Source organism: Atractosteus spatula, chromosome 11 (genome assembly GCF_055471065.1).
Source record: "Atractosteus spatula isolate fAtrSpa1 chromosome 11, fAtrSpa1.hap1, whole genome shotgun sequence".
NCBI classification, from domain to species: Eukaryota; Metazoa; Chordata; class Actinopteri; order Semionotiformes; family Lepisosteidae; genus Atractosteus; species Atractosteus spatula.
Window position 1 is genome coordinate 14907798 of NC_142716.1, and position 27997 is coordinate 14935794.

At 40.0% G+C, this 27997-nt stretch overlaps 1 protein-coding gene across 2 annotated transcripts; it reads left to right on the plus strand.

The window, feature by feature from the left end:
- The first annotated feature begins 9 nt into the window (after positions 1-9).
- On the plus strand, positions 10-27992 carry tie1 (tyrosine kinase with immunoglobulin-like and EGF-like domains 1). Of its 2 annotated transcripts, XM_088928198.1 has the most exons (23): positions 10-330; positions 6442-6726; positions 8326-8436; positions 8772-8927; positions 9305-9436; positions 10760-10900; positions 11155-11283; positions 11536-11681; positions 12329-12473; positions 13143-13301; positions 13746-13883; positions 14344-14628; positions 15010-15291; positions 16030-16223; positions 16695-16905; positions 17063-17173; positions 18771-18961; positions 19493-19606; positions 21183-21253; positions 22562-22602; positions 25220-25316; positions 25432-25531; positions 26165-27992. In XM_088928198.1, exons 1-23 carry the CDS (start codon positions 228-230, stop codon positions 26234-26236), a joined length of 3414 nt encoding a protein of 1137 aa, XP_088784324.1. In that variant the 5' UTR covers positions 10-227; the 3' UTR covers positions 26237-27992. The 2 variants fall into 2 exon arrangements, with proteins under 2 accessions (XP_088784324.1, XP_088784325.1); XM_088928199.1 differs by lacking the exon at positions 14344-14628.
- Positions 27993-27997: the final 5 nt, after the last annotated feature.

Sequence of the window (27997 nt, forward strand, 5' to 3'; positions counted from 1 at the left end):
AGAATCATCAGAAAACAGAAAAGTCAAGCTGGTGCGGCGGCAACGGATTTTCCTCTCTTTTTCTAACCTCAAACCACCGTTTCTGTGATTGGAATGAACTTCAAAAGTCCGTGAAGGAGGCACAGGCGCTCCGAGAAACCGCAAAGCGAAGGAAAATGTGCAATACACGTTTGGAATTGACAGACCCGATTCAGATCTCCCTATCTGGAAAACTCTGACAGGATCCCATGAAAGTACAAAACTCTTACCAATTGCAAAGGATTACAAGTTCTCTAGGATCTCCAACGATGATACTCTACCTGTGCTTTTTATGTCTCATCTCAGTAACGGGTAAGGTGTTCATTGTTATTATTGTTGTTCTTGTTCTTATTGTGGTGAACAACCAGAACGATTTTAAAGAATTAAGTACTATCCCCCTTTCCTACCACACCACCCGCTGCCCCCAATTTTTAATTCTGCATTACGGAATGTGTGCAAGGTTGAGAAGTTTTACGCATGTACACAAATTCAGTCTCAGATTAAAATACACAGCCGAGTTTACAATGATTGGGGTTGTCATTTTTATTGGCCTGTAACCTCAGAGCAAAAATCATAATAATCTGAGATAGTTCTATTGCCTTGAATAAAGGCGCCAGCTAAGTGATTTTTTACGGTAGTATAAGATACGAAAAAATGTACATTTATGTTTAACGGCAGACATATATTTTGCATTTATTTGAAGTTTTTTTAACACTATTTTGGATTCATAGATCAATTGCACTGATTTTTTTTGTCTTACAGTAAAGCTTTTTAGATTCCAAAACAGTTTAATTTGGGGGAAAATTTATCAGTGACCAAATACTAGATTTAGTCAGTTTGGATCTCATTGTGAAAGCTCTCCTGACTTTTTCTCTTTTCACTTCGCTAGTGTTTGGATTTAAAACTTTAACTTGATAGATGTACTTGGTAATGTCAATCTCCTTTTAATTTCAGTTTCCTATATCCTTCTAACATCTTTTCATTTGAGAAATATTCCTTTTTATGAGCTGATTTTCTCTCTCTGTGTTTACTGCGCGTTGCGTGGAATTTGAAGTAATTCAATTCTTTTATTTTCTTTTTTCCATAATAACTGCTTATCGGGGTATTATATGGCAGTTTCATTCAGTATTGAGGGGTGTCCTCGATACACTGGAAAACCTACCCTTACTTCCGGTGATTGTGACATGTGTTTTCCAGTTTACCATTTGCTCAGAGCCTCTGAATATTTGGGAAGAGTCTCACTGCATCACATTTCTTGAGTATGCCTTAGACTTTCATTTAAGTTAGGGTTATATAAAGTGCAGGAGAAAGTGGAGTGTTAGAATAATCTTTTCCAGACTCAAGGAGGTGGAAAAAGTGTTCTTGGGGAGTAAAAGAATAGGCATCATGCTTTACTCTCAACCTCCTAATCTCAGCAGGCCGGCAGCAGAATGCAGCTGAGGGACAGTTAGCAATAATGGTCACTGAACACAGTTCAGTGGCAGATACTTGTATCTTAAATCATGGTTGTCTCAGCCTGATTCCTGACAGACCTGGGCTACAGCTCTGCTGCTTCAAGCCTTTGAAACGACTTTCAGATGTCTCAGATGAGAGAAGCCAACGAACACTGACAGGGAGGTTAAATAAGAGAATGCCCCTTTATCACAAAAATAAATGGGAAGCATCTGATGACTGTAGAAGAACGTGATTCTTTTACATCACCTGATGGAAAAGAATCACTTTCTTCATAGTACTTCAATTCATTAGCCCGTGAAAATTCCGTATGTAATATGGCACTTCGCTAGAACTGCTCTTTGCAAACTAAAAGGAAAAATAAAAATAAAAACTAAACTTCTATTTATTCCCACTGTCTTGCTCAGCCATACTTGCAGGAACACAAGGTTCTGCGTACACTGTTTCTTGCACTGTTTGGTGTGTAAATGCCCTGCTCTCCATTCCCCCTGTCCAAAAACAATGGCTTGTAATATGGAATGGATTAATACTCTTGAAGGTCTAGCACAAAGGAGCCTCACTCTCTCTGCTAAGTCTGTGGTATTTTTCCTCCTTGCAAAGACGGTGAAAGCTTGGTGAAAGCTGTGTGTCTGAATTGTCTTTGTTTGTGTGTGTCCTGCAATCCACTGGCGTCCCATCCCGGATGTAGTCCTGCCTTGTGCTTGTGTTTCCAGAATAAGCTTAGATTGCTGTAACCCTTACCAGCAGCAAGCGTTTTTTGGGGAATAGGATGGTATTGCAGTGTCTCCTTTTTTCATACGGTGTTCCTCACACTGCTTTTGAAGAGATAACAAGAATGGTTTAACATAAACACCTTTTACAGTATATTAAACTATTAAAATAAAGCCATTTAAACTTACAATGATGAAATTTGATATACTGATATACAGCTGCTCTGTATGGTGTGCTTCAAAATATTTTTTATAGGCCTACTGTTAAATGGTGAAATTTGAAAACATAATATTAAAATATTTATGCAGCCTTTAACCATCTTTGAATATTAAGACTTATGAGACTGCTGTCTCATAATTGCAGGGTTTGGATGTATGTGTGGAGATTGCATGCTCAGTTTGTGTGGGGTTTCTCTGTGTAGTCAAGGTTATTCTCTCCACCCAAAGCCACACTGTTAGGTGGGTGGCAATGCTAAATTGGCTGTTCCAGAAGGAGCAGGACTGAGGCTTTTTCATTGTTAACCTGCCCTGTTTAGAGTACCTCTGCTGCAATGGTAGCCTCAATGTACTGCAACTGGGGTAAGGCTCTGGGGTGGTATTAATAACAGTAATTAAATGTCAGAATTTTAAGTGTGATACTTATTTTGACCACTTAAGTGGGTTACTTCAATTTAGTTATTAAATTTCATCATGGGTGAATTCTAAGGAGGTTTTATGTCTAGTGTGGTTCCATAGAGCATCTTTAAAGATTGGGGTTAAGCTTTGCCTTTAAAACTGCTTTTGTTTTTAGAACAGAGTTGGCTAATTTTTCTCCAGATAATAATTTGGATATATAGGCATTTAGATTGCTTCATTCCTTAACCTCTCTCAGCAGATGTGGTCTTAGCCTGCAATTATGTTCCTTAATTTCAATTTTCTCTAGAAATATAGGTGGAGGTGTGACAACTAATGCTGCCACCTTCTGTGTGAAGTGTGCATGTTGCTTCTGTGGGTTCTTGCTGAAGCTTCCTGGTTTGTCCAACATTTGTTCTGTGCTTCCAAGATACAGCAGCTCCAGAGTTTCATGGCCCTAACCAGAATAATGGATGGATGAAAATGCTGAATTTTGTTTGCTTAATCTGATAAAAAATGAAAACAACAGCATTGCACTTCTAAATGAATATGTGTTTACAATAAATTTGGCAACACATCTACAAGAGGGCTACAAATTTATACATTATCAAAACAGAACCAGTAATTTAATAGTTAATATCCCTTACTAATGATTAATTGCACAGTTACTAGAGTGCTGTCCGGATTTATTCACATCCCTAATTAAATAAGTACTAAAACCTCATTTAGCAGAATGAATTAAGGATTGTATGGCTTGTCTCTCTTGTAATATTCCAATAATGTTATACTATAATCAGAGTAGCATTGTGCAGTTACTGTATGCAGTATTTGTCATTAATAATAATTACATAAAACAAGAGGTCACAGTTATTTACACTTCTACGTATTTCTTTAAATGAAATTGAACAAAAACAAATCTGGAATAACATTCTGCTCTATCTATAAAGGCCACCAAAGGTTTGTCTCCCTGGGGTATAAAAGGAGGTGGAAAACATTCAGTAGTAGCATAAAACATCATGGTCAGAGAACTCTTCAAAGACTGTTGGCAAAATGGTCATTAACCTCCACCAGTTGGGGGTGGCTATAAAAAATTACCACTTTGCACTACAGGGTCCATTTTCAGGAATTTAAGGCTACTGGTACAGTATCCACCCTGCTAGGAAGAGAATGCACATATATCTTGCTACCACAGGATGTGAAACAAGCGGTTTAAGAGGCAGCTGGAATTTCCAAAGACAACAGCTGGAGATCTCCAACACGGACTGGCATCTTCAGTACACAGAATGTCAAATGTCGAAATGTCGAATACTACCATTCGATGTCGCTTGAATGGACATAGCCATTTGCTGGGTGTCAAAGAAGAAGCCTGATTTTGAAGGGGGATCAATAAAAAGAGAAGACTCAACTCATAAAACATCACCTGAATGACAATTGAAACAATATCATGAGATATGATGAAATGAAAAGTAAGCTTTGAGACAACACCCATGCTGGCTGTGAAATATTGTGTATTTTGAGTGGGGAGTATTATGTTTTGGGGTCGTTTTGCATCTGTGGGTCCTTGAGCCCACAGATGTTAAGATGGGGGAAATCATAAACTCCAGCACATAACAGGACATTTTGGCCAGACACTTGTTTTTTCTGTCAAGAGCTCAAGCTTGGCTGAAAATGAACATTCCAGCAAGACAGTGATCCAAAGCATACATACAGATTGACACAACAATGATTAACCACACCCAAAATAAATGTGCTTCACTGTCCATCTCAATCACCAGACCTCTACTTAAGTGAACTTTTGTGATCGTAACTCAAAACAGCAGTTCACTAACGGAAACCAACCAGTCTGAAGGACTTCTGCGTTCTGATTCTGAGTGAAGGAATGTTCATAAATTTCCCCTGTGAGGTTCCAGAACCTCATAGCACACTACAGGAGACATCCAGTCAGTGTAATCCCTGCCAGAGGAGGATATACGAAATACTGCCTGCAGCACTGTGAATAAATGTGACCCTGAACTGTAATTATTTGTTACAAATACAACTCTGAGCAATACTATTAAGATTATTGTATAACATATTTAGATTTATTTAAGCAAGAAACTTTCCCCACTCTATAAATCTTCCCGTTATTTGACGTTTAAGGCTCCTGTTTCATCAGGAGAACAGCATGAATAAATTTGTAGGGAACTGTATTTGTTTTATAACTACTTTATTAATGGCTTCTTTACTGTTAACAACTGTTTATTTTGCACGTAAAGCATATGACTTGCACCTCAGACCTCCAAAAGTGCTACCTAAAATTGTTATTGTGCTATTAGAGAAAGAAAATGGTTTTGGACTAATTAATTCAAGTGCAAATTTGTAGCTGCTGTAATGTTTAATGTCAGTCACTTGTGTGATTATGTATCATTATGTATCATCAAGTAGCTTATGTTACAATTTCCAGCATTTCATTGTAGAATATACTGAAGCTTTTTATTTTAAAACACAAGAATCAGGCATAGGGGTGCAGTGGTTGGCATTGCTGGTTCGCAGAGCTGGGACCCTGAGTTACATTCCTGACCAGGAAGACCTGGGGTGCGATCTGCGTGGAGTTTGCATGTTCTCTCCATGTTCCCACGGGTTTCCTCCCACAGTCCAACGACATGCTAATTGGCTTTTGTGAAAATAGGCCTTGTTTTGAGTGAATGTGTGTCTGTGTCTGCCCTGCAATTGATTTGTGTTCTGTTCAAGGGTGTGTCCCACCCTGTGCCTCTTGCTTGCCATTACTCTGGCTACCCAGCGACCCTAAATTGGATGAAACAGTTAGAAAATCGTTAGATGGATGGATAGTGCAGCAATAGTACTAGTCTGTTGCTGGGAATGACAAAAATATCACTAACCACTTCAACTGAAATGAGGGCTAATTGTTTTTGCAAATGGATAGAATCTGAAACACTTTCTTAAGGTCACCATTTACAGGGTGATTATCCAGCTAACTACATATTTCAAATTCAGGATTGAACACATAAAATTCGGGACAATTTTATAGTTATACTTTGCTGCTTAGGACAAATGTAAGACAAGCGCTGTGACAATCCTAGTTACCTGGACATCAGGTAACACCATTTTATATTGTCAATGACTTTACGTTTAGAAAAAAAGAGAGACACTCATACAAGAAAAAAAATACAATTATCTCAACATTCAATCTGTCTTCATCTCTGATTCCGAACAGAAAGTTCTAAGTTTTTGGAGATTTTGTGGTATCCTAGCAACATTTTATAGTTAAGGTAGAAACAAAGAAATAGATTAAACACAGTTCTTAACTGTGAATTAAGCAGAACACGTAGAAGCAGTTCTTACCAAATTAAGTGAGGTGAGTCAGTAACTAGACATGGTTAGACATAGACGTATAGTATCAATGTCTGAATACAGGCCCTGGTGAAGAAGTCCAGTCTCGGCTGGCAGTATAGTAAATTGGGTTGCTTTTCACTAATGTTAGATAACATGGTACTAATAGTACGGTACATTGAGTAAATACACACTCATTACAGTAAATCTGAAGTGTAATTTATGTACCTGCATTTTGAAGTTTTTTGTAACACTGCATCAAAAGTATATGGTGGCTACCTTTGGACACACAGTCATACCTTTTCTGTGTGGCTCACAGGTGCAGTCCTGGATATAACGATGATCTCCAATTCTGAGGCCCTCTCTGCTAAAGACTTCTTCATGACCTGTGTGTCGGGGAAGCGGGACTCTCTGAACCTGCAGATCAGGAAGGATAACAGCATCATCAAGTTGGCAAATCCGCCCCGTTTCAGTGTGACCAGAACCAATGACCAGGAGGTTAAAGCCACTGGATTCAAAAAAATTGAGTACCAGGGCATCTTTTACTGCACTGGCACCGGGGACTCAGAGCACACAGAAGTGGTGCTCATCAATAACTATGGAGGTACAGAGTGGCCTTCTCTGCTGACTTATTATATAATAATAATAATTGCTTACACTTTTCAGGACACTCCACTCAAAGTGCTTTACAGGTATTGGGTTCTCCCCTCCACCACCAATGTGCAGCATCCACCTGGATGATGCGACGGCAGCCATAGTGCGCCAGAACGCTCACCACACATCAGCTCTCAGTGGGGAGGAGAGCAGAGTAATGAAGCCAATTCATTGACAGGGATTATTAGGAGGCCATGATTGGCAAGGGCCAATGGGAAATTTGGCCAGGACGTCAGGGTTACACCCCTACTCTTTTCGAGAAACGCCCTGGGATTTTTAAAGACCACAGAGAGTCAGGACCTTGGTTTTACATCTCATCTGAAGGACGGCGCCTGTTTACAGTATAGTGTCCCTGTCGCTATACTGGGGCATTAGGACCCACATAGACTGCAGGGTGAGCGCCCCCTGTTGGCCCCACTAACACCTCTTCCAGCAGCAACCTTAGTTTTTCCCAGGAGGTCTCCCATCCAGGTACTGACCAGGCTCACACCTGCTGAGCTTCAGTAGGTTGCCAGTTGTGAGTTGCAGGGTGATATGGCTGCTGGCATACTGTATATATAATGAAAACAGATCAATTTATGGCGATGCAATTTATGAATTGATAATTCTAATTAACTTTCTTTTCCGTATATGGTCTGAACAGACTAAATTGTTGTTGTGCTAGTCATATTTTATATGTGATAATGAGCCTACCTGCTTTACCTTACTGAGATACAGTATGTGTAAGATTTGAAGTGTACAGTAGAATATTTTATATTTTCTTCATAAAAGTAAAAAGAAACATTTCCCAGTCATTGGCAAAACGCAGACTCCTCCTGGTTAGGACACTAGTCTCTTATAGGTTAACACCCTGTTAATGCCAATACCCACTGTATCCAGCACAAAGCAGCAACAGCAGTGTCTGCACTGAAGACTTGAACTCAATAGCCACTACAGTTTTGTGTCCTTGTAGCTTAATCTCATTAGATCTCTCAGAAACTATGCAATGCTGAGTTTAGTACTGTGTGGGAGACCTTCAAGGACATACACGTTGCTGCTGTAAGTGGCATTAGTGGACCAGTAGGTGACACTCTGTTCTCTAGAACAATGCCCAAGTATGATGATCGGGGCCACTCCACGGTATGAGGTGGTTGGGATACTAGGAGATGTTCACGCTGGTGTTCAAGTTAAATCCTACTTTAGGCTTGCACAATCTGGCCTCCCAAAGTTTCCCCTTAATTCAGTTAGTGAAAAATATCTCACGTGTCCACCTAAAGAGCTGTTCAGTATGCTAGTGTGTAGCTAAATCTAAATGCTTTGGAAACTTTTTGGGTTAAAAAGCATTGTATACATGCAAGTAATCATTACTGTGGTAACAGCTCCAGAATCATAACCATTATTCCGTGCTGCCGTCTGAAATAAATTTTGTTTACATTATTAAAAGAAAATAGGCAGCAGCCATAACTGTCTTTTACTCATGTTTAATTTTAGGAAATTTGGATTGCCTTAGGTACAGGTATCTGATATCTTCTTATTTCTAACCTCTCTTGTTTTGTGCATATCAATCCAGCACCATTCATACCAAAAGGCCTCACAATTACTGTGAATAAAGACGAGACAGTGCAGCTGCCTGTGAAGGCTGTCATCGACCGTAAAACAGACATCATGTGGAAATTTAATGGTAAGAAAGGTGGAGAGGTGTTAAAGAACTGTTAACTGGTTTCTTGCATTATTATGTAAACAAGGGTGTTCATGGAGTAAACATATTTTCCCCTTTTCTACCAGGAAATCTACTTTATTTCATACAGAGGAGCAGGAATCCAATACAAAATACAAGTATAATTTTAAGTATCTTGCAAACTGTACTTGATCCCACCAGGTGGCAATATAATCAAAAAAAAAGTCTGAACAGAGTCCTGAAAGTACTGTGTCAGACCAAGTGCTTGTAAATAACTGGATGCAAGAAGTTGAGAACCTCCAAATTTATCTTTTAATTTTTCAATATGCTCTTTGCAGGAAATTACTACCATATAACACACTCAGCAGACATCACCAATGGTACAGCAGTTCTCAAAGTGGATGAAGTGAAACTGAGCGATAGTGGGGTCTATAGTGCCTGCTATATGGGAGACAGCCCACTCTCCAGTGTCTATTTCAGACTCATTGTCAGAGGTACAGTTGTGATTTTGCTTTGCCTGTTTTGCCACATGCAGAAATGTACTTTGTGCTTCTTTTATACTGTAATATAACAGCAGATGATTATGAGTCATGACACGCCTCAGTCACTGGCGTCTCTACAATCCTCCAGGAGAATCAGTGGTCTCCTTCCTTTTTTTTATTCCATACAAGCATTCAGTCACTTATGTGTAGGAATAATTGGCTTAATTTGTGCTAGAAGAGATAAAAAGCCTAAAGAAGACTGGGGAGCTTCAAAATCAGGAGCAGAGGCAATGTACTAATGTACTTACTTTACATCACCCTGAGTGTGAAAATATAACAGTCTGGAAGCAGAGTGTTTCAGCCACACTGACATGTCTTTTGAACATCAGCTTGTGCAGAGAATAAGTGGGGCCCTGAATGTGACCAGGACTGTCCTGAGTGTCTAAATGGAGGTATCTGTCATGACAAGGAAGGCGACTGCATCTGTCCTCCGGGTTTTATGGGGACACGCTGTGAGACAGGTAGGCACAGAGGCAATGCCTTATTATTCCAAGAGACAAGTCCATGTGTCAGCTCATCAAAAACAACCAACTGGATACTCTCTAACACTAGGCTGGTCTCATTACAAAGCTTTATTGCAGATTTATGCTGAGCTACTTTATTTCCTGTCATTTTTAAGCAATTCCATTCACATTGGAAATTAAACATCATCCTATTAGGCTGCAGGCACTGCACTGCACTGAAGCAAACTGTCAGGCCGAAACCCAACCACTGGACTTTGTGCGTCTCCGAAGGACTCCAGAGAGCCAAGGAGGCAGCTATGCTGAGGCGACTCAGAGGAGAGAGACAAGCAGCTAGCTGTCAGTAATAGGAATGATTTGTCCACACCAGACCACCTGTGCTTGTGGTAGACTAGAGGCACGTAGAGCTAGTGCTATTATGGCTCTAGGGAGCTCAATGTCAGAGCGTTTGTCTAGCGGAGAAATAAGCTTTAAATAGACAGATAAATCGGGAGCTTGATTGTTAGATTGGCTGACTGATTGATAAATCAAAGGTATAGAGAAGTGGCCCCAGTGTGTTCTCACGGGGTCTGAGGACAGGCAAGTGCCGGTGGGAATGTCCTGTGTTGCCGTGGCAACGGCGGGCTGAGAACTGCTCCCAGCCCAGGTGTGACACATCCTTGTTGTTTAAGCACCTCTTCAACTAGACACAGTCCCACATTTCAGTACCAGGTGTGTCCATCATCGACAGCAATGACCTCCTCACATTGAACTAATGGCAGATCTAATCTGTAATATGAGGCTGCTTTCGAAGTATATGAACTTGACAAGTGATGCTCCAGAAGTACTAAATAGGAAATAAATGTTGAATCTGATAGTGTGATGGTTATTTTGGATCTTTATTTCCCTATTACTGGAGTACAATGTGTAATTCAACAGTAATGTTTTAAAAACACACTTGTTTCCTGACTTCATCCTCAAAGTCCCAGAGTCTACAACTTCCACAGAACAAATATTATCACAAAATTAAATTGTGCATTTATAGTAACTAAATAAAAATTGAATTTTTAATCTTTGACTTACTGCAAACTGACCTCCCTCAGGCTCGGTCTTCTGGGATCCAAGCTGATGAGATGAAATGCAGAAGAAAGGCTATTTGCTAAATCCTCAGCTAACATAAAAAGCAATTAAAAAAACACTACATGCACTTCACATAACCAAAATACAATATGGTTTTCTGTTTCATTTCCAATGGGGGGAATGATTTGGTGATTGAAAATTACTTTCTTTACGGTTTTCCACTTTTCTTGTTAATCTGCCCTGTCCTACCTGTTCGTACCCTAGCCTGCCGCGAGGGAAGGTATGGGCGGAACTGTCAGGAGGCGTGCAATGCAGAGAGGGGATGCAAGGGCCTGACCTTCTGCCAACCAGACCCCTACGGCTGCTCTTGTGCCAGTGGGTGGCAGGGTCCAAAGTGTAACACAGGTGGGTGGTCTTGGAGGACATGTTCCAGCTCTGCAACATGATTAAAACATCCTGTACCTTCACATAAGCCAAAGGAGATACAGTACATTGGATGAGATCACTCATATCTTGCATAGGCCGTTTCCATTGTACAAGACCTGATGGTGATCCACTTGCGGGAAGTTGGTTGAGTATTATCAGATTGGGTCTTATTTTAGTATATGGAGGTTCTGTGTATGGATTTTCTCCTAAACACGTCTGGTTTTGCCTTGCAGCCTGTGACGAGGACTACTATGGCGCTGGCTGTCAGCTGAGATGCAACTGCAAGAATGGAGGGACCTGCAATCGATTCAGTGGCTGCCAGTGTCCCACGGGGTGGCGAGGGCAGCATTGTGACAAGTCAGGTGAAGGTCGCCCCATGTTCTCTTTGGAGGTCTACCTGTCGAAGAGCAACAAAGTGGATGGTTATTCAAATGATCATATGCAGGAATGGTCATTTTCATTTTAAAAGAATGTACTGTGAGAATTTGGGGAATTTAATCCTAATAAGCTGTTGAAACCTTTCTTTTACATGAAGCTCTTGTCTTCATAAACCTGGTCTCAAAATGACTCCAGATGAAACAAAGACGTTTTGGGCTGTTTGTGATTTATGTCAGATCACGCGCCCCAGATTTTGGACCTCATGAGCAACTTGGATTGGAACCTGAACTCCAGTCCAAAGATCACCTGCTCAGCCACTGGTAACCCCCTGCCAAGCCACAGCAGCATTGAGCTACGTAAGCTGGATGGCACCATCCTGAAGGTGAGGGTAGGAACGGCACCCAGATCCCAGGGAATTTAAAAATCGTAGCATTTCACCTTGGAAGTATTCTGAAATGTAAGTCCAGGGACCTGCTTCAGGACTTCAGGACACAAGTGGAAACGAAGCAGGAGAGCATTTTCACTAAAATTAGAAAACGCTTCTTTACACAAAGGGTTGTTGGGGTCTGGAACATACTGCACAACAGTGTTGTTAGAGCTCATTTCCTGGGATCCTTTAAGAAAGGTGTGGATAAAATCTGTAAGATCTGTAAGCTACTGGCAACCAAATGAGCAAGAATGGATAAACAGCCTTGTGTCATTTGTAATAATTAGTGATGTATTATAAATGTTGAACCAAGACATCTTACATAGAAAAATTAGAGTGGTTCAACGTAATGTAATGAACTGAGAGTAGCAATACCACTTTATAGAGGGATCTCATCAGAATTCAGAAGCTAGGATCACTAGTACCTATTGAGTACTAGAATCGGAAACATTTAGGAAATACAGATTGCTGCTGCGTGTGGTGTTGCTGGACCAGTAGGTGTCCCCGTTCACTTTTATTTAAATAAGAGACCTTAAATGGAAGTGTTTGCAAACATGTGCCCAAGGCAAAACAAAGAAGTCTTTTTTTTTCCTGCAACAAAGGCCACCCGCACCACTATGGATTCTGACAAGAGCACAGCGCTCTTTGAGATTCCTCGGCTCAGCAAGGACCATGGGGGGCTCTGGGAATGTCGAGTCTCCACAAACGGGGGTCAGGACTCCCGCAAGTTCAACCTGACCGTGAAAGGTGAGACTGTAGGCTATTTCCCTCGAAGGTTCGTAGTGGGTCTTGTTGGGGAATTTGTGGGACTTCTTTATTTTTATACCCATCCAGTTTGGAATTGGCAAATGCGTATACCTCGGCTTTACAGTGGGTGCAACTCCTGTACTACTCACAATAGGTAGATATGCTCCTTCCAACACTCCCACCTGAAGAGCCATTTATCATTTAACATGTTTCAGGCTCTGCAGTGCCTTACAGGACTCCTAGTTTCTATTGCAGGACCAGTACTGATGACATCACCTCAAATCTGCAAAACACTTCATAAATCACAGGCGTTGCTGTTTGGTTAGAGAGATCCCTGGCTGAATAATCCCAACCCTGCAGCATGCCAATTGCACATTGCCACTGGGGAATCCCAGCTACAGTCAGCTGGTGACAGGTCCCAGACTCTAATAGATGATGTCAGGACCATAGTGCCCTGCCTGCACTCTGAGTGAGCCGCTCAAGAGCCAGTTACAACACTCTTGCCTCATCTTTTCTGAAATTCTACAAATCATTTCACAAACCATTTTTAAGGATTGGAAATGCTTTTTGATTCTCGTTCTCCTAAAGTGAAAAATGTCAACTCCTTTGTGAAAATATGTGAGGTTGATGCATGTGACACATGATAAGAAAAAATGTGATTTTTGTCAGAGCCACCCTGCCCTTTGACTCCACCAAAACTGCTGGAGAGGAGAAGCAAACAGCTGATTCTGCAGCCTGTGGATACCTTCAAAGGAGATGGTCCTATCATTTCCACCAAGATCCTTTACAAACCAATGGAAAGTGAGGCCCTCTGGTCCTCCATCATTGGTGAGTGAGTTACCAGGTTAAGAGTCTCACTGCCAAAGATTGAGACACATCTCAATTATACTCCATGGAAATGGGAAAGTGAATGCTTCAAAAAAGACAATCCCTTCTCTAATATACAGTTTCTGAGTCTTAAATGCTGTTATTCAGCCTAGGCCATCATAATGTTCTGTAGGTTGGGAAGTAAAATAGTAGTTAATTCAGTTGGATGGTGACCTTTTCCGAATCTTATAGATCAGGGTTAGTAATTTCCTGGAATTTTACATCCATGCCATTATATGGGTTTTGGATGAGTACAGATTGATGCAAAATGCTACGAAGGAATCAATTGCAAATTCAAACCATTGGCCAAACACCAAAGGTGAGTGAGGATTTTAAAGTCAGGAAGGCTGTTCATTTGTACAAGACATTCAGCTATTCATGATCTTAACCCAATACATCTCTTAGTTGAAAGCCGTGAGCCCATCACATTGATGAACCTGAAGCCCTCCACCAGATATCAAGTTCGAGTCCAGCTCACTCGTCCTGGGGAGCAAGGTGAGGGCACTGAAGGACCCGAGGCCATTGTGGAAACGGATTGTCCAGGTAAATGCCTGCATTAACTCTTTGTCTCTTGTTTGGATGCATGGATGGATGGAGTCAGACCCCAGAGTGACTCAATGATACAATGTCTGCAAATATCTCCCTGCTTTGTTTCTGTCTGGTTTCTAGAGTGGGCCATCATATAAAATTCCATCCCTCTTGGCTGTGTTTAGGCACAAGAGGAAAAGTAGTGGCCAGAGCTTCCTAAACCTGGTTTTGGTCACCCCAGTTTCTCTTTGAAAAACCTTGACAGTTTCAACTTTTCGACAAGTATTTAGAGGGCCTTAAAATCACCAATGGTTGCAAGCTGCAAAAGGTTGGAATAATGCAATTGCCACAGCTAATTGTTTTCAGTTCAGGGTAGGCTTGAGTTACAGTTCTCAGCTGGAATGAGAACCAGAAGACATGGCCAGGTGTGGGAAAGCCCAGGAATCGTGCCTGACTGAGTGTTCTGTGTCATCAGAGCCCACGCTGAGCCCGGTGATTGATTTCATCTCGGTGGAAGGTCGTAACGTGACAGTGCGGTGGGTTTTGCCTGGGAACCCCGGTATGGCCAGTGGCTATTTAGCGATACTCTACGGACCCTCCCAGGAGAAGCTGTGGCAAGAGACCACCTCGCTCAATGTGCTCTCCACCACATTCCACAACCTGGAGTACCACCGCGACTACCAAGTGGTTGTCACGCTGGTCAACTGTGGCAGTTGGGGGCCGCCTTCCAAGCCGTTACCCTTCCGAGTCAACAGCCAGGGTAATTGTCCCTTTTTAGAGAAGGTCTCAATTCCTCATGCACCCAAACATAGCTACAGGTCTACACAAACAGGTGTAAAGACCGCGGAAATGTTTAAAACTGTTTTGTTTTCTACTTTGTACACTGTAACACCTGAACATACTGGATGAGCCCCTAAAACTCTGGCGGAGATAGTGCTTTCTGAAAAATAGATTATTTTCTTAATAATGCAACCGAGTTATCAAAAACCAACGTGATGAAAGTAGAGCGAATGAAACTCCAGACTGTATCAAACAATAAAAAACCTGCACAGAAGCTGTTCTGCCTAGTTGCTTCAGCTATCTGAAAATCGTGTGACTGGGTGATATGATAACTCAGGGAGCTGGTTTGTCATCTCTGCAGGACCATCCTCCCCAAGAAACGTCCAGGCGGAAATCCTCCCCGCCAACACTGTTCGGCTGAAGTGGGAGCCCCCCCTGGATCCCAACGGTGGCATTGTCAAGTACATCATCGAGTATCAGCTGGCGGGTAAGAGCCAGTGGGTGGACATCGACGATGGCAACAAGACCACCCAGGACATCAGAGCTCTCAATGGCAGCACCCTCTACCAGTTCCGGGTCCGCGCCGTCTCCAAAGTCCCAGGGCAGTGGAGCAAATTTGTCAGTGTCTGGACACAGGGGGACGGTAAGTGTTTTATACTGGAGACTGGGTAAACACAAGAGGCTGGAGATCGGCAAAGAGAACTGTTCGTGACAGATCTGAGTGGAAACTGTTGAGGTTCCTATATATGCTGTATATTAGTTCAGTTAATAGTTTATATATACTATATATAGTGATACTTATAAATCTTAAAACTGCATGAAACTTGCTCATTACTACTGTGATCCGTTAGAGGACAGACTGTTTCAGTAAATTATTTTTTTAGTTTTCCTCTCATCAAATAACAGAAACTCCCTGTATAAAGGCTATTTCAATTGCCTGTTTGAGGATAAAGTATTAAAGTATTTCATAAGGAGATTATTTTTTTCAAAAGGGACAGAGGACAGTCCTATTAGACCGGGCTATATGCAGTTTATTCAGAAATAATTTAGCAAACAGGTTTTTTTTTTACATTAGCCCCAGTTGAACCAGACTACCTCTACTGGTAGAGTATGAGACTCATAATCTCAGGGTAGTGGGTTCGTGTCTCACATTGGATGCCAGGTCCTCCATGTTGGAGGTTGGGCCCAAGGCTAACAATCCTGTCCCGTAAAAAGCTACAGTCAATGTTACGGAAACAGCAACAGGATGTTGCTGCCCCTATATGCCGGAAGGCATAACGGGCAAACATCCATCCATCCAATGGAACCAAGCCAGAGAATCTGTTGGACACGTTTTTTGCAGTGGTGATCTCTGTCTGACTACCTGCTCCTGTCTTCACAGGTCCGCCCAGTTTCACCCCAACGACACAGGAGGTTGGAGCCCGGCCAGCGGGGGAAGGTTACCAGCTGCTCCTGGCTGTGGTGGGCTCGGTGTCCGTCACTTGCATGACCATTCTTCTGGCCTTACTGGGGCTCTTCTGCATCCGCAAGAACCTCTTACATCGGCGCAGAACCTTCACCTATCAGTCAGGGTCGGTGAGTGTCACTTAAGCTTTCCAGACCACACGAGGGGAAAGAAGGGACAGGTGGATTCGTCAGACCTGCTACAAACTCACTGCACTGTGAATTTCACACTTCACAATGACACTTCCTTGTTAATAGTTTTAGTCTTAACACTCTGCATTGTGAACTGATTTATTCTACTTTCCGTTATGGTGTTCAGTTTAAAATTTTGACATGGTGTACAAATGTATAGCACCACAATTTTGATTCTGTGCCTATTACTGCAGAATAATAGAAGTATTTCTTGCTGTACTAGAACATGAAAGAGCATGATTTCTCAACTAGATCCTCATATCCAACGCTGAAGTACTTAGGAACATTTTCCGCTTTCCTAGATTGTGCATGTTCTTCTTACAGCTGCACTCACCGGCTTTGAAACTTGACAGAGCAACCTGGATGCCAGTGTGTATCCGTCTTTGAGAGATCTGGTTTTTCACCACACAGGGCGAGGAGACTATCCTCCAGTTTAATTCGGGAACCCTGACGCTAACCCGCAGACCCAAGCCACAACCAGAACCCTTGTCATATCCCATCTTAGAGTGGGAGGACATCAAATTTGAGGATGTCATTGGGGAGGGCAACTTCGGACAGGTCATAAAGGCCATGGTCAAAAAGGATGGTAACAAAATGAGTGCTGCCGTCAAGATGCTGAAAGGTCAGTATGTAGGAAAATCCAAACATTTTCATTGCCAGTCCAGAATCTTGTAATTTTTGAAAGAGCCAGGTGTAGTAAAAATACTGAACTGAAATTGTATTTTGCTGTTTCCACCATTTCCTTATCTCTGCATACTTTTACACCCCCCCACCAACAGAATTTGCCTCTGAAAATGACCACAGGGACTTTGCTGGAGAGCTGGAGGTTCTTTGTAAGCTGGGTCACCACCCTAACATCATCAACCTGATAGGAGCCTGTGAAAACAGAGGTGAGTTCAGCTACCTGAGGTCTAAGCTGGTGAGGTCTAAACTGCCACCAAGCAGACGAGGTGCGTGCTGCCACTCATATTCTTGCATATTCATATCACTGCACAGCATCAGAAATGAAATGACAGGAGAGCAAAGCACAGAGATGATTACATGATGCTTATCCCGCTGAAAAAAAAAAAATCGAATATATTAAACACCCATCCAGTTCCTAACCATATAGTGTTGCGGGAGAGGAAGACATAAAGCAAGATATCCCCTGGACAAAATGCCAGTCCATTGCAAGAAACACACAGACACAAACCAGATACATACACACAGTCACATCAGGACCAAATTTCCGTCAAGCCATTTAACCTACTAATAGGTTTTTGGACTGTGGGAGCAAACTGGAGCACCCAGGGGAAAGCCATGCAAACACAGGGAGAACTTACAAACTCCACCCAGATGTGGAGTTGAACCCAGGGCTAGGATAATCACTGCACCACCAAGACACTACATATTAGACATGATATTTTATAAGCTAAATATTTTCCATTTGGTCTGTGGTATATATTAGTTCCACGACTTGCAATATCCTCTTGCTTTAAAAAAAAACATTTGGAGGAACTATCAAAGTATTCTTACATGTAATGTCAATTGAGCACAAATAAGTAAGAATCCTCAATGTGAAACTTGGAAGATCTGAAAAACATCAACCTATTTTTCTTTTCTTCAAAAGACACCGTACATCTTAATACGATAAGTATCTTATTTTGTTTCTCTTTTAAAAGATCTCTTTCATAACACTTTTTTTAAAGATGTGCTAATACATTCTGTTTATCTAATGAAAAAATATTTCTTAAGACAGAGTGAACAAACTAAGTTTGGGAGTTTAGAGAGTTTAGAGAACGCTCTAAAAAATTCAAAATAAAAAGGTTATTTTTCTATTGATTTTTAAATCTGCAGCAGCCAGTGTGTCTTATCTAGTGACAAGTGTCATGATGAAATGGCTATGTGTCTTGAACTGATTAGGTTAAAACCACTGTATTAAAAGTAAAAAGTAAAAGACGTATTGCGACTCTCTTTTGCAAAACAGCCAGCTCAAACACACTTTTCTCTCATTGATTTTGCATCACCTTTTTACCTAAAAAATAGTCATTTAATAAGCAAACATTTTATGTGTTGACACTTTAAAACCCTTTGGGTGCTTTTGCAGTATACAGTATATGTATATGTATATGTATATACTGTATACCCACACCTGAAGAAGGCTCAAGGCCGAAACATTGTTTTTTCTTTCTCCTCTTTTCAGCATGGAATAAACCTATTACTTGTTCTTTTGCAGTATATGTATATATTTCCAAATCAGCTTTCTTTTGCCAAAACATGTTATTGTGCATCCTTCACAATTTCCAGGGCAGCAGCATCAACTAAAAATTGTTTCAGTCATTTGCAAATAACACCTCAATTGAAAAAGATTCCCAAAAGAGGTCACAACTTACAGTTTTTCAAAAAAGACTCACAAAGTCCTTTAAGACGTGAAAACGTTACCAAAAACACTTAGCTCCCAGCCCAGCAGTGTTTTACTGCTTTGCTGATTGCCTACTTCATCCCCAGGGTACCTGTACATTGCGATAGAATACGCCCCCTATGGAAACTTGCTGGATTTCCTGAGGAAGAGCAGGGTCCTGGAGACAGACCCTGCCTTTGCCAAAGAGCATGGCACCGCCTCCACCCTCACCTCCCAGCAGCTCCTGCAGTTTGCTGTCGATGTGGCAACCGGCATGCACTACCTCAGCGAGAAGCAGGTCAATACCGCACACACTCATGCTTGCAAACTTGAGTTTTGTGTCTTACACTACAATATATGCGTAGCAATTTAAAATGTAGATATAATGTGGATTAAATTAACAACAGAGTACAGAAAATTCTTGGCACATAAGAAAGGATAATCATTCAGTCCACTGGTTCTTGTTATGTTTGTGTACACTAAGTGATTCTATCAGCATCAGACCAAGACTTGACATGTCAGAGATTCACTGAATCAAGCTGTTTTTATAAATCTCATAATAATAATAATAAGCAGCATAGGTACTTTTTTTAATATGTTATTTTAGCATCATCTGCATAACTTCATTAAAGTTTAATTAATACAGGAAAAATATCAGATGTATTCTGATATTATATCAATTATCATATACATTATATACAAATATAATTTCTAATATAAAGACAAGCATAATTATACAAATTTAGAAATGATTTGTATTAAACTAGTAAAAATTAAAATGATATATGTGTTGTTGTTGTTTTTTATCCTGACTCTCTGCTTTCTACAGTTCATTCACAGGGATCTAGCAGCAAGGAATGTCCTTGTAGGTGAAAATCTGACAGCTAAAATTGCAGACTTTGGACTGTCCAGAGGGGAGGAAGTTTACGTGAAGAAGACCATGGTGAGTATTTTGACTCTCGTTGGATAGAAGTACCAGAGCAATAGAACTGAATGAGCTGGTGATGTACAGTACAGGCCAGACATGCATAATCAGACACTGGCTGAAGCCAGTGAGCTACCAGACCTACTAGTGGGGGAACCCACAGGGGCTCTTTTCATGCACCACAAAACCTCTAGAGAAAAGAGATGTGAAACCAGATTATGCACATGAAGCAAAGAAAAAACAAGAAGTGATTATTATTATTATTATTCAGAAGAAAATGATAGGGGTAAGTTGTTGGATTGAATGACCGATCCATTTTCTCCAAATAGCATTCAGAGTTTGGTCTTTGTTTTGTGTCCTGCGGTTTTTTCACAGATGTAAGCCATGCTACCCTGTGGTTTCTGTGCCTTTAATAACAATGAGACAAGGTGTCTTGTGGTTTGAGCAGACTAGCAACTGTGTTACCTTCTTGTCTGGACAGTTTTCACAGGTGTCTGCTCACATGACCAGACTAAAAAGAGCTTTCTTACATTGTAAAAATGTAACTGATTATGTTCTTACATAGTGTATTACATTACATTTAAAGTTATTAATTGATAACATTTAAAACATACAAAACCTTCTGTATGAAACACAGATACTTCACCTGATTAATTATGAAATTGTGATCATTAACAATTTAACAATTAAAGAAGCCAGCAGCCATATTACCCTACTGCTCTAAACTGGCTACCCCCTGAAGCTAAGCAGGGTTGAGCCTGGTCAGTATCTGGAAGAGAGACCTCCTGGGAAGCTATGGTTGCAGCTGGGATTGGTGTTAGTGGGACCAGTGGGGGGTGCTCACCCTGCAGTCTGTGTGGGTCCTAATGCCCTGATATAATGGCGGGGACACTATACTGTAGTGGGAGCTGTCTTTTGGATTAGATGTTAAACCTAGGTCCTGACTGTCAGGGGTCATTAAAGATCTCCGGGTATTTCTCGATAAGAGTAGGGAGTTATCCTGGTGTCTACTCCAAATTGTGCCCATGTATGATTGGCCCTGTGATGGACTGTCGCCCCGTCCAGGGTGTACCTGCCTTGTGCTCGTTGCTTGCCGGGTAGGCTCCAGCTTCCCTCAACACCGTCTGGTATAAAGCGGTTTGGTGAATGACATGACAATTAAAAGAACTGCTTGTGCCAAAGCATTAAAATTGCATGGATTTCAAAGGCACAGCATTTGAGTAATTTCCTTAAAGTCACTGGGTGTATACAACAGCATTTATCTTCCATTACCCTAACGTATCATTTAAGAGTGAACTGTAACACATAAAAATAATTAGACTGTTAGGTTAAATTGAATTCAAAGTAAACCTATAATCTGAAATACAATGGCCAAGAAAAAAACATAAAGGAAACCCATGAACTGGAAGCACATGAATTCAGTAGTTTGTGTCACAATCATTACTCATCAATCATTAATCATCAGTCAGAAGTGTAACAAAATACATGCTTTTCTGAATTAGAACATGTGATAGGTTACACCAGTATAAGAAATAAAGACCTGTTTTTAATAGGTGACAATGGAAGCTATAATACCTGTTACATTGTTTTCCAGGGTAGATTACCAGTACGATGGATGGCAATTGAGTCATTAAACTACAGTGTCTACACCACAAAGAGTGATGTGTAAGTACTTCTGTGAATGTGAGGGTTCATCAGTGACTCTGAATTACTGGCCAAACGCCAGTTTTTTCATATCAAAGAGAAATCTGTATGTATTCAAAACTAAACCGAAGCATCTTATATGATGAAAATACTGAAGTGAACATCACAGATTGTAGATTGGAAGCAGCATGTTTAAAATGAGATCTTATTTGATTACTTTATTGTAACAGCATACAAATAATGTTGCGAAACGGAAAGTGTGTTCTCCTTTCATACTAATTCAGCATTTATTATAGTGTTTCAAAATGCATTTATAGGCAAAGCAAAATGTGGTATTGCTCAGATGATATATATGTTTGAGAGAAAAGAAAACCGATATTGTGTGGCTGTTCTTCTCTTTTTTAATGTTGGTTATAGATTTATCTCTATTTTAGATCCTAATGTGAACTTATATAAACAACAGTTGCAGCCCCAGCACATTTCTTTAATCAGGTGGACAATCTGTAATCTGGTCACTGTGATCTAAGTATCACAAACTAGTAGTGAGCCTAAGCTGAATCTGACTGTGTTGTTTATAGTCCTGGCAACTCAGAGACTCGAAGATATTAAATCTCCTCACGCAAAACACCCTTGTGGGCCTCCTGCTGTCTCTACTGATAAATGTCTGCTGAAAGACAGATAACATAAACCAGGAAGCAGGCAAAAAGTGACTGCCGCAGCCAGCGAGTTGAGAAGAAGGTGCTATTTATACTTGTAACTTTCTGTTCTAAAACATTAAAAACAACGGAAGTGGAAAACACTCCCAAAGACTAGACTTGCACTTCTTTATCTTGTTGGGCAAAATAAACCTCTCTTGTTTACTTGTCTGGCCACTGAACCTATAAAGGTTGTCTTGTACAGCACATGACTAAAGTTCTTTATTTAAAGACCAATATTATCTTTTCTGCCAAAAGCAAAAAGAAGACAAATTTAGTCATCCAAAAATTTTATGGTCAAATCAGATGGCTATAATAGTTATATTATATTGTGGTTCCTTCATTTGCTGTACATAACCAGCAACCTTTAGCATCAGATGACGCAGTAGCTAGCCAGTGCTCAATAAGTGATTTTTGGAAGAAACTAGAGCATCAAAGTCAGAAAACGTTAAAACTGTGACATAGAAATATTTAGCCTTCTAGGATTTTAGATCTCTGAGATGTTGTACCACCATAAAACAATAAAACAGAAAGCAGTTCACTTAGTAATGAAATCTGCTTGTCATGTGTACAAAGTATTAATTAAATTAAGTAATCACTGGCAGTATGTAATATTTTGTAATCCTCTCTTCAGCTGGTCTTTTGGAGTGCTTCTATGGGAGATTGTCAGTTTAGGTAAGTAATTTCTTTGTTTCACTCCAAAAATAATAAAATAGCACTTATGAACTTGCAATAATTGAAATACACACAGCAATTATAATTAACAGCAAGTGAAAGCATTATCCTTCAACTTCAGGTGCTATGTCAAATAGAAACCACATAAGGTCATCTCTAATCCTCACGCTATTGTGTTTGCTAAACATGCATTAACATATATTTTATAAAAGAAAATGAAAGCTGAAATTAAAGTCTAAACCAACTATCTATACTGTGTGTGGAAGGCAATTTCTTTTTTTTAACTGGGAACCTGAAAATTATAAATCCATTTTGAAAGCTAAGGTTTAATATCAAATGTTTGGTGAGTGGGTCACATATGGGAAAATATCCTGAATTTTGTATATAGCGAGACGTTTAGAACCAAGGATGTGTTTTCTAACAACCACTTTCGATAAGGTTTGTACATTTCCATTGAAAACATATATGCCATCAAGTCAGATGAAACTTTTAGTAAAAAACTTTTAGTTCATTCCCTCAAAACCCACCAGCTTCTCTTGAAATTATACTTCTCTGTTTCTGCCACAACAACACTTTTGGTGTATCTGAGTGTTCTATCACAACTTGAGTATTGTTCAAGCAGTAAATTCAGTGAAAGGGCCTCATCTGAGAATTCTTAAATAAAGGGAACCAGTACTAATTTTTATAGCTGTGCTAAACAAAGTGAAACTATTCAATATGTACAACTGGTTCCAAATTTAGTCTTACCCTTGATACAATAGAGAGTACATTTTGTACCTCCTGCATGAATAAATACAAATATTAAAACTTCATTGGCTGTATGGAATATTGCAAAATGACATTTTCCAAACCTATTGTTTCTAAATACAACATAAAAATACATTAATTCCCTATAAAACTAAACAAAAAATACTGAAAATGTAATACTTCTGTGTGGTCATTGGGTTGTTTCTCAAAGCGTCTGGAAGAAGTCACCCTGAAGGCCAGTTGAGTAAGAGGATTTCACAACGAGGCAATCAAGTCAGCATCATTAATCATTGTGAGGAAAGCAAATTGTCAGACAGTGTAAGAATGAAAGGTTATAAAACTCCACAGGCTTGGTAAGAGCTATAAAAAATCACAAAAAGGTGAAGATCCAAGTTTTTCACCTTCAAGAAGTTCAAGTTCAGTTACTACAGTCAAGTTGAGTTGAACAGAGGCTACCCCACTGGAATAGAGGTCATAAAGCATGGTCTGAGAAGTGGATAGGAGAGGCCTACACACCCAAGATCAACAACTGGGAATTTTCAACAAACCCTGGCATTTTCAGAATAACACTTAAATTTGTGGCTGACCTCATAAATCTGCTTTCTGTGACAGAATTCCTTAGCAACAGAAAAAGAAAAGACACAAGTTTGCAAAATAGCAGCGAACTGCCAAATGGCATTTGTCAAATGGCATTACATGATGTGGTTGAATGACACACAAAAACTGGACACAACATTTTTGGAAGTCCCAGCAGCAGTAAGATTAGCATATAAAGTTGAAGCTCATGTTGAAAAGGAATGTAATCCTTTCTGTGAAGGAACCAGCTGTGAAAGTAGGTCTGGTTTACTTCCACTGGTTCCGTTGCCCTTATTAGAACTGAGGGACAAATGGATTCTAAATTTTATCAGGATATTGTATCCAAAAATGTGGTTCCCTCTGCTAAGAAAACCAAGCTTGGTTTCCAGTAGGATAACAACAAGGAGCATACCTCAATGATTAAGAGACTATAAATCAATGTTTTTCGTTGAATCTATGGATATTCAAAAGAATATTTGTGGTACAAAATATTCACAGTGGGGAGTTAGAGAGACTCTGCACAGAGGAATGGACAAACATTCTGATTGAGAAATGCCTGATCCTGTTAAAAGGCTACAGGAACTACTTTCACTGTTTTTGCATTATCCAGTTTTTCATATTTCTCTCTACTTATGCTACAAAAAAATGAAGGAAACAAGTACAGGTTAAAGGGGAACTCCAGTCCCAATTTCTCAGACCGGTTATTTAATTAATGGTATCGCAAAAGTTTGCATATCCTGAATTAAGTACAAAATCGTGAACTCACTGTGTAATTGCCACTGGTCTCGTCATGGGGAAGAGCAATAGTTCGGGTGAATTGCGATATAAAGTGGCCCTTCCTGCTCACTAGTTATACCAAAATATAAAAATAGCATTGCAGTTCCCATTTGAAAAGTAAATCAAAGAGGAAGAAGGAATAAAGATTCAGATATAGTGCCCTCTTCAGGTGTGGAGAGGAATGAGATAAAGAGCAGAAATACAAGACATACAGTATGGGTGTGGAGAACAAAAGAAAGAGAACAAAAGAAACATCTTTAATGATTGCTTTTAAGTGAAGATAAATTACATGATTGGCAATGTCACTTTTATACAAAATACAAAACCCAGTATTTAGAATTTACAGATTCTTTGATTTCTTTCAGATCACTTTCCTTCTATATTCCAGATTTCTATCATTGCCAACATTTCTTTTTTGCCATTAGTCTTTGTTTTGAATGAATGTGTTTTTCAAAACCCTAACCTCTGTGGTTGCAGTGCCAGAAATAAATAAAGTGTGGTGTTGGTGCTTTTCCAGGTGGAACTCCTTACTGTGGAATGACCTGCGCAGAGCTCTATGAGAAGTTACCGCAGGGATATAGGATGGAGAAACCCAGGAACTGTGATGATGAGGTGTACGTAGTCATTCACTGCTGAAGCTCACTGTACAGATTCACTTAGTTCACTAGTCATTAACGTCAGCTTGCATGAATATTTCCTGAAAGAAATGAGATGTCTATGTGGTTGCAGGTATGAGCTGATGAGACAGTGCTGGAGGGACCGACCGTACGAGCGGCCCACCTTTGCTCAGATTTCTGTACAGCTCAACCGAATGCAGGAAGCCAGAAAGGTCTGACTCGTTCCTTAATTTGTTTACTGTACATACGAAGGGATTTGTGAAATATGAGCAGGTTGTATTTGCCACAGCACCAATAAACTCCAAAGCTGTACTCCAAAGAGAAATTTTGCAGTAACGACAATAAACTTCAGAATCTGGAGTAGATTGTTTAGTTTATCTGTATGGCCAAAAGGCTCTGTTGTTTTCAAGTATCCGAGACCAGACGCAATCAGTTTTTATCTCTCTGCAACTCATGCACAATTGTCAAAACGTTCCACATGTTGTGTTTGCACATTCATTTCTGAAGATAAGAGATTGTCGTTGTAATAAACAAAGTGGCCAAGTAACTTCATCTGATGACAGAAATGTTCAAATAGTCTAGGTAGAAATAGTGCATTTGTATGCCATTTTTCATCTTATAATAATTCTCAAAGTTGATACAGAAACATATCCTCTTTGGTTAGGCTTTATAATACATGAAAATATATATATTTATAAGTGTATCACATTTTTCAAGCAGTCTAAAGAAGTGCTGATAACACGTTCAAGCAGTGTAGCAACATTCAGTATCTGACATTTTTGCAAATGGGCTGTTATTCTTCATGCCTAGAATACTCACTCCTTTCATTACTTGTTTCCACTCAGGCCTACGTGAACATGGCTCTGTTTGAGAACTTCACCTATGCTGGAATAGATGCCACTGCCGAGGAAGCATGACATAATCTGAACCCTCTTTCCAGATGCTGGTAGGTTTTGTAGCCTTCCAGCATGAAACCTGAGAAGGAAATTGCACTGCAGCTCAACTGCCAAACCTCTGGAATTAAGACTCCTTATAAACCACAAGGACACTTTGGTAAAACAGTGAGAGGACACTGAAAGCAGGGAAAAATGCCTTTTTGACTTTAAAATCCATGACATGGACTTCTCAAGAGTGGCTCTACAGAGAAATCTGAAACCAATGAGTTTGACTGTGCTTCGTTTTTGCCTCTAATGAAGAAGAGGTGCAAAACTGACATCTCTTCACTCACCGGGCTCTCAGTTACTAATGTGTTATCAAGTTAACACACACCAGTAGTACAGTCTGGGAATGACCCATAGTTGTAACATAGCATTAGCCTTAATCTCTCATCAAACTCTCGAATCTATTGTCTAAACTCATGTTACCTTTTCTGATGAACATGTGTCTTTAACCAACAACCAGGAGAAATGAAATGACAGTCGACACACAAACAGCAGGATTTCTCCTGAGAACATTGTTAGGCCTGAAAGGAAGCAGTATTAAACATTTGCTCAGAGGTGACATCTGTCCATTTCATAGCCTTTTGGCCACTAACAGGGTTATCATAGTGCATTTCTGTTCAGTGATGCACTGTAGTGTAGAGCTACATTAAATCCACGGAGAACCTCACCGCTGAGCCTCTCTGTTATGGGATTGTCTTTATTTTTGTAATTTCACCTTTGAGCCTGGTCTGCTCTTTGTGTTTATAGGCTTCTTATCAAGTGACAGTATGGAAAAAAATGACTTTGGATAATTCTTTTGTCTAATCTTTTGAAAACACAAAAGAGCGAACAGCAGTGTGGGGCATTCTGAACTCTTAACTAGAACTGGTTGCCTTGTGGATCCACATCCCAGGAGAGACACTGCTATTGTACCCTTGAGCAAGATACTTCACCCTGTTGTTCCAGTACAATACCCAGCTGTATAAATGAGTTCAAATGTAAGTCACTTTGGACAAAAGCATCTGCCAAATAAATTGTAAGATGGATGAGAATTGAATAGTTTTTGCTCTTAAATTAGTTCAGATATACAGTTCAGAAAAACAGTAGACTATTCAGATTTAAACTGAATTTTCAGAATGTCAGAAGTGCTCTCTTTGGCCCACAGAGGCGTTCTGCACGTTTCATCAGGAACTTTCTCTCCTCAATGATTTCAGGCTCGGAAAAGCTTGTAACTAATCAATAGCTGATTCATCTGGAGTAAGTCTTTAAGAGTGAAGGGGAATGAAAATCAGAAGCCCCTGTGATGCTCTGTGATTTTGCATCTCTGTTCTAAAGGGAAAGCAGGAAGAATAAAAATGATCACTTGGTTATTTGGGCATGTTTGTAAAGGCTTTGAGACTTAGCACTTAAAATTAAATGGTATTTTGAGTTCATAATTACCTTGTATATTACTGGTGTTGTTTATGCTCTTAATTATTACATATAACACTTTTCTGTACTCTAACAAAGTGACCAATACCTACTGTGCAGATTCCTCAGAACATCTACTGTATTTTATTTTTGTAGCATCAGACGTTTAACATTGAAGCTTTTAGATGTCTGTTAAACAGGCTGTTTTGTTTCTGAAACCAAATTGTCATACGCTTTAAATATATTTTCACTGAATTATACAATTTTGTCTGTAATGTATGTCTATGTTCATAAATAAAACATCTCTGTGATGACTGGACTCATCACAAGGAAGGAAACAAAACTCAT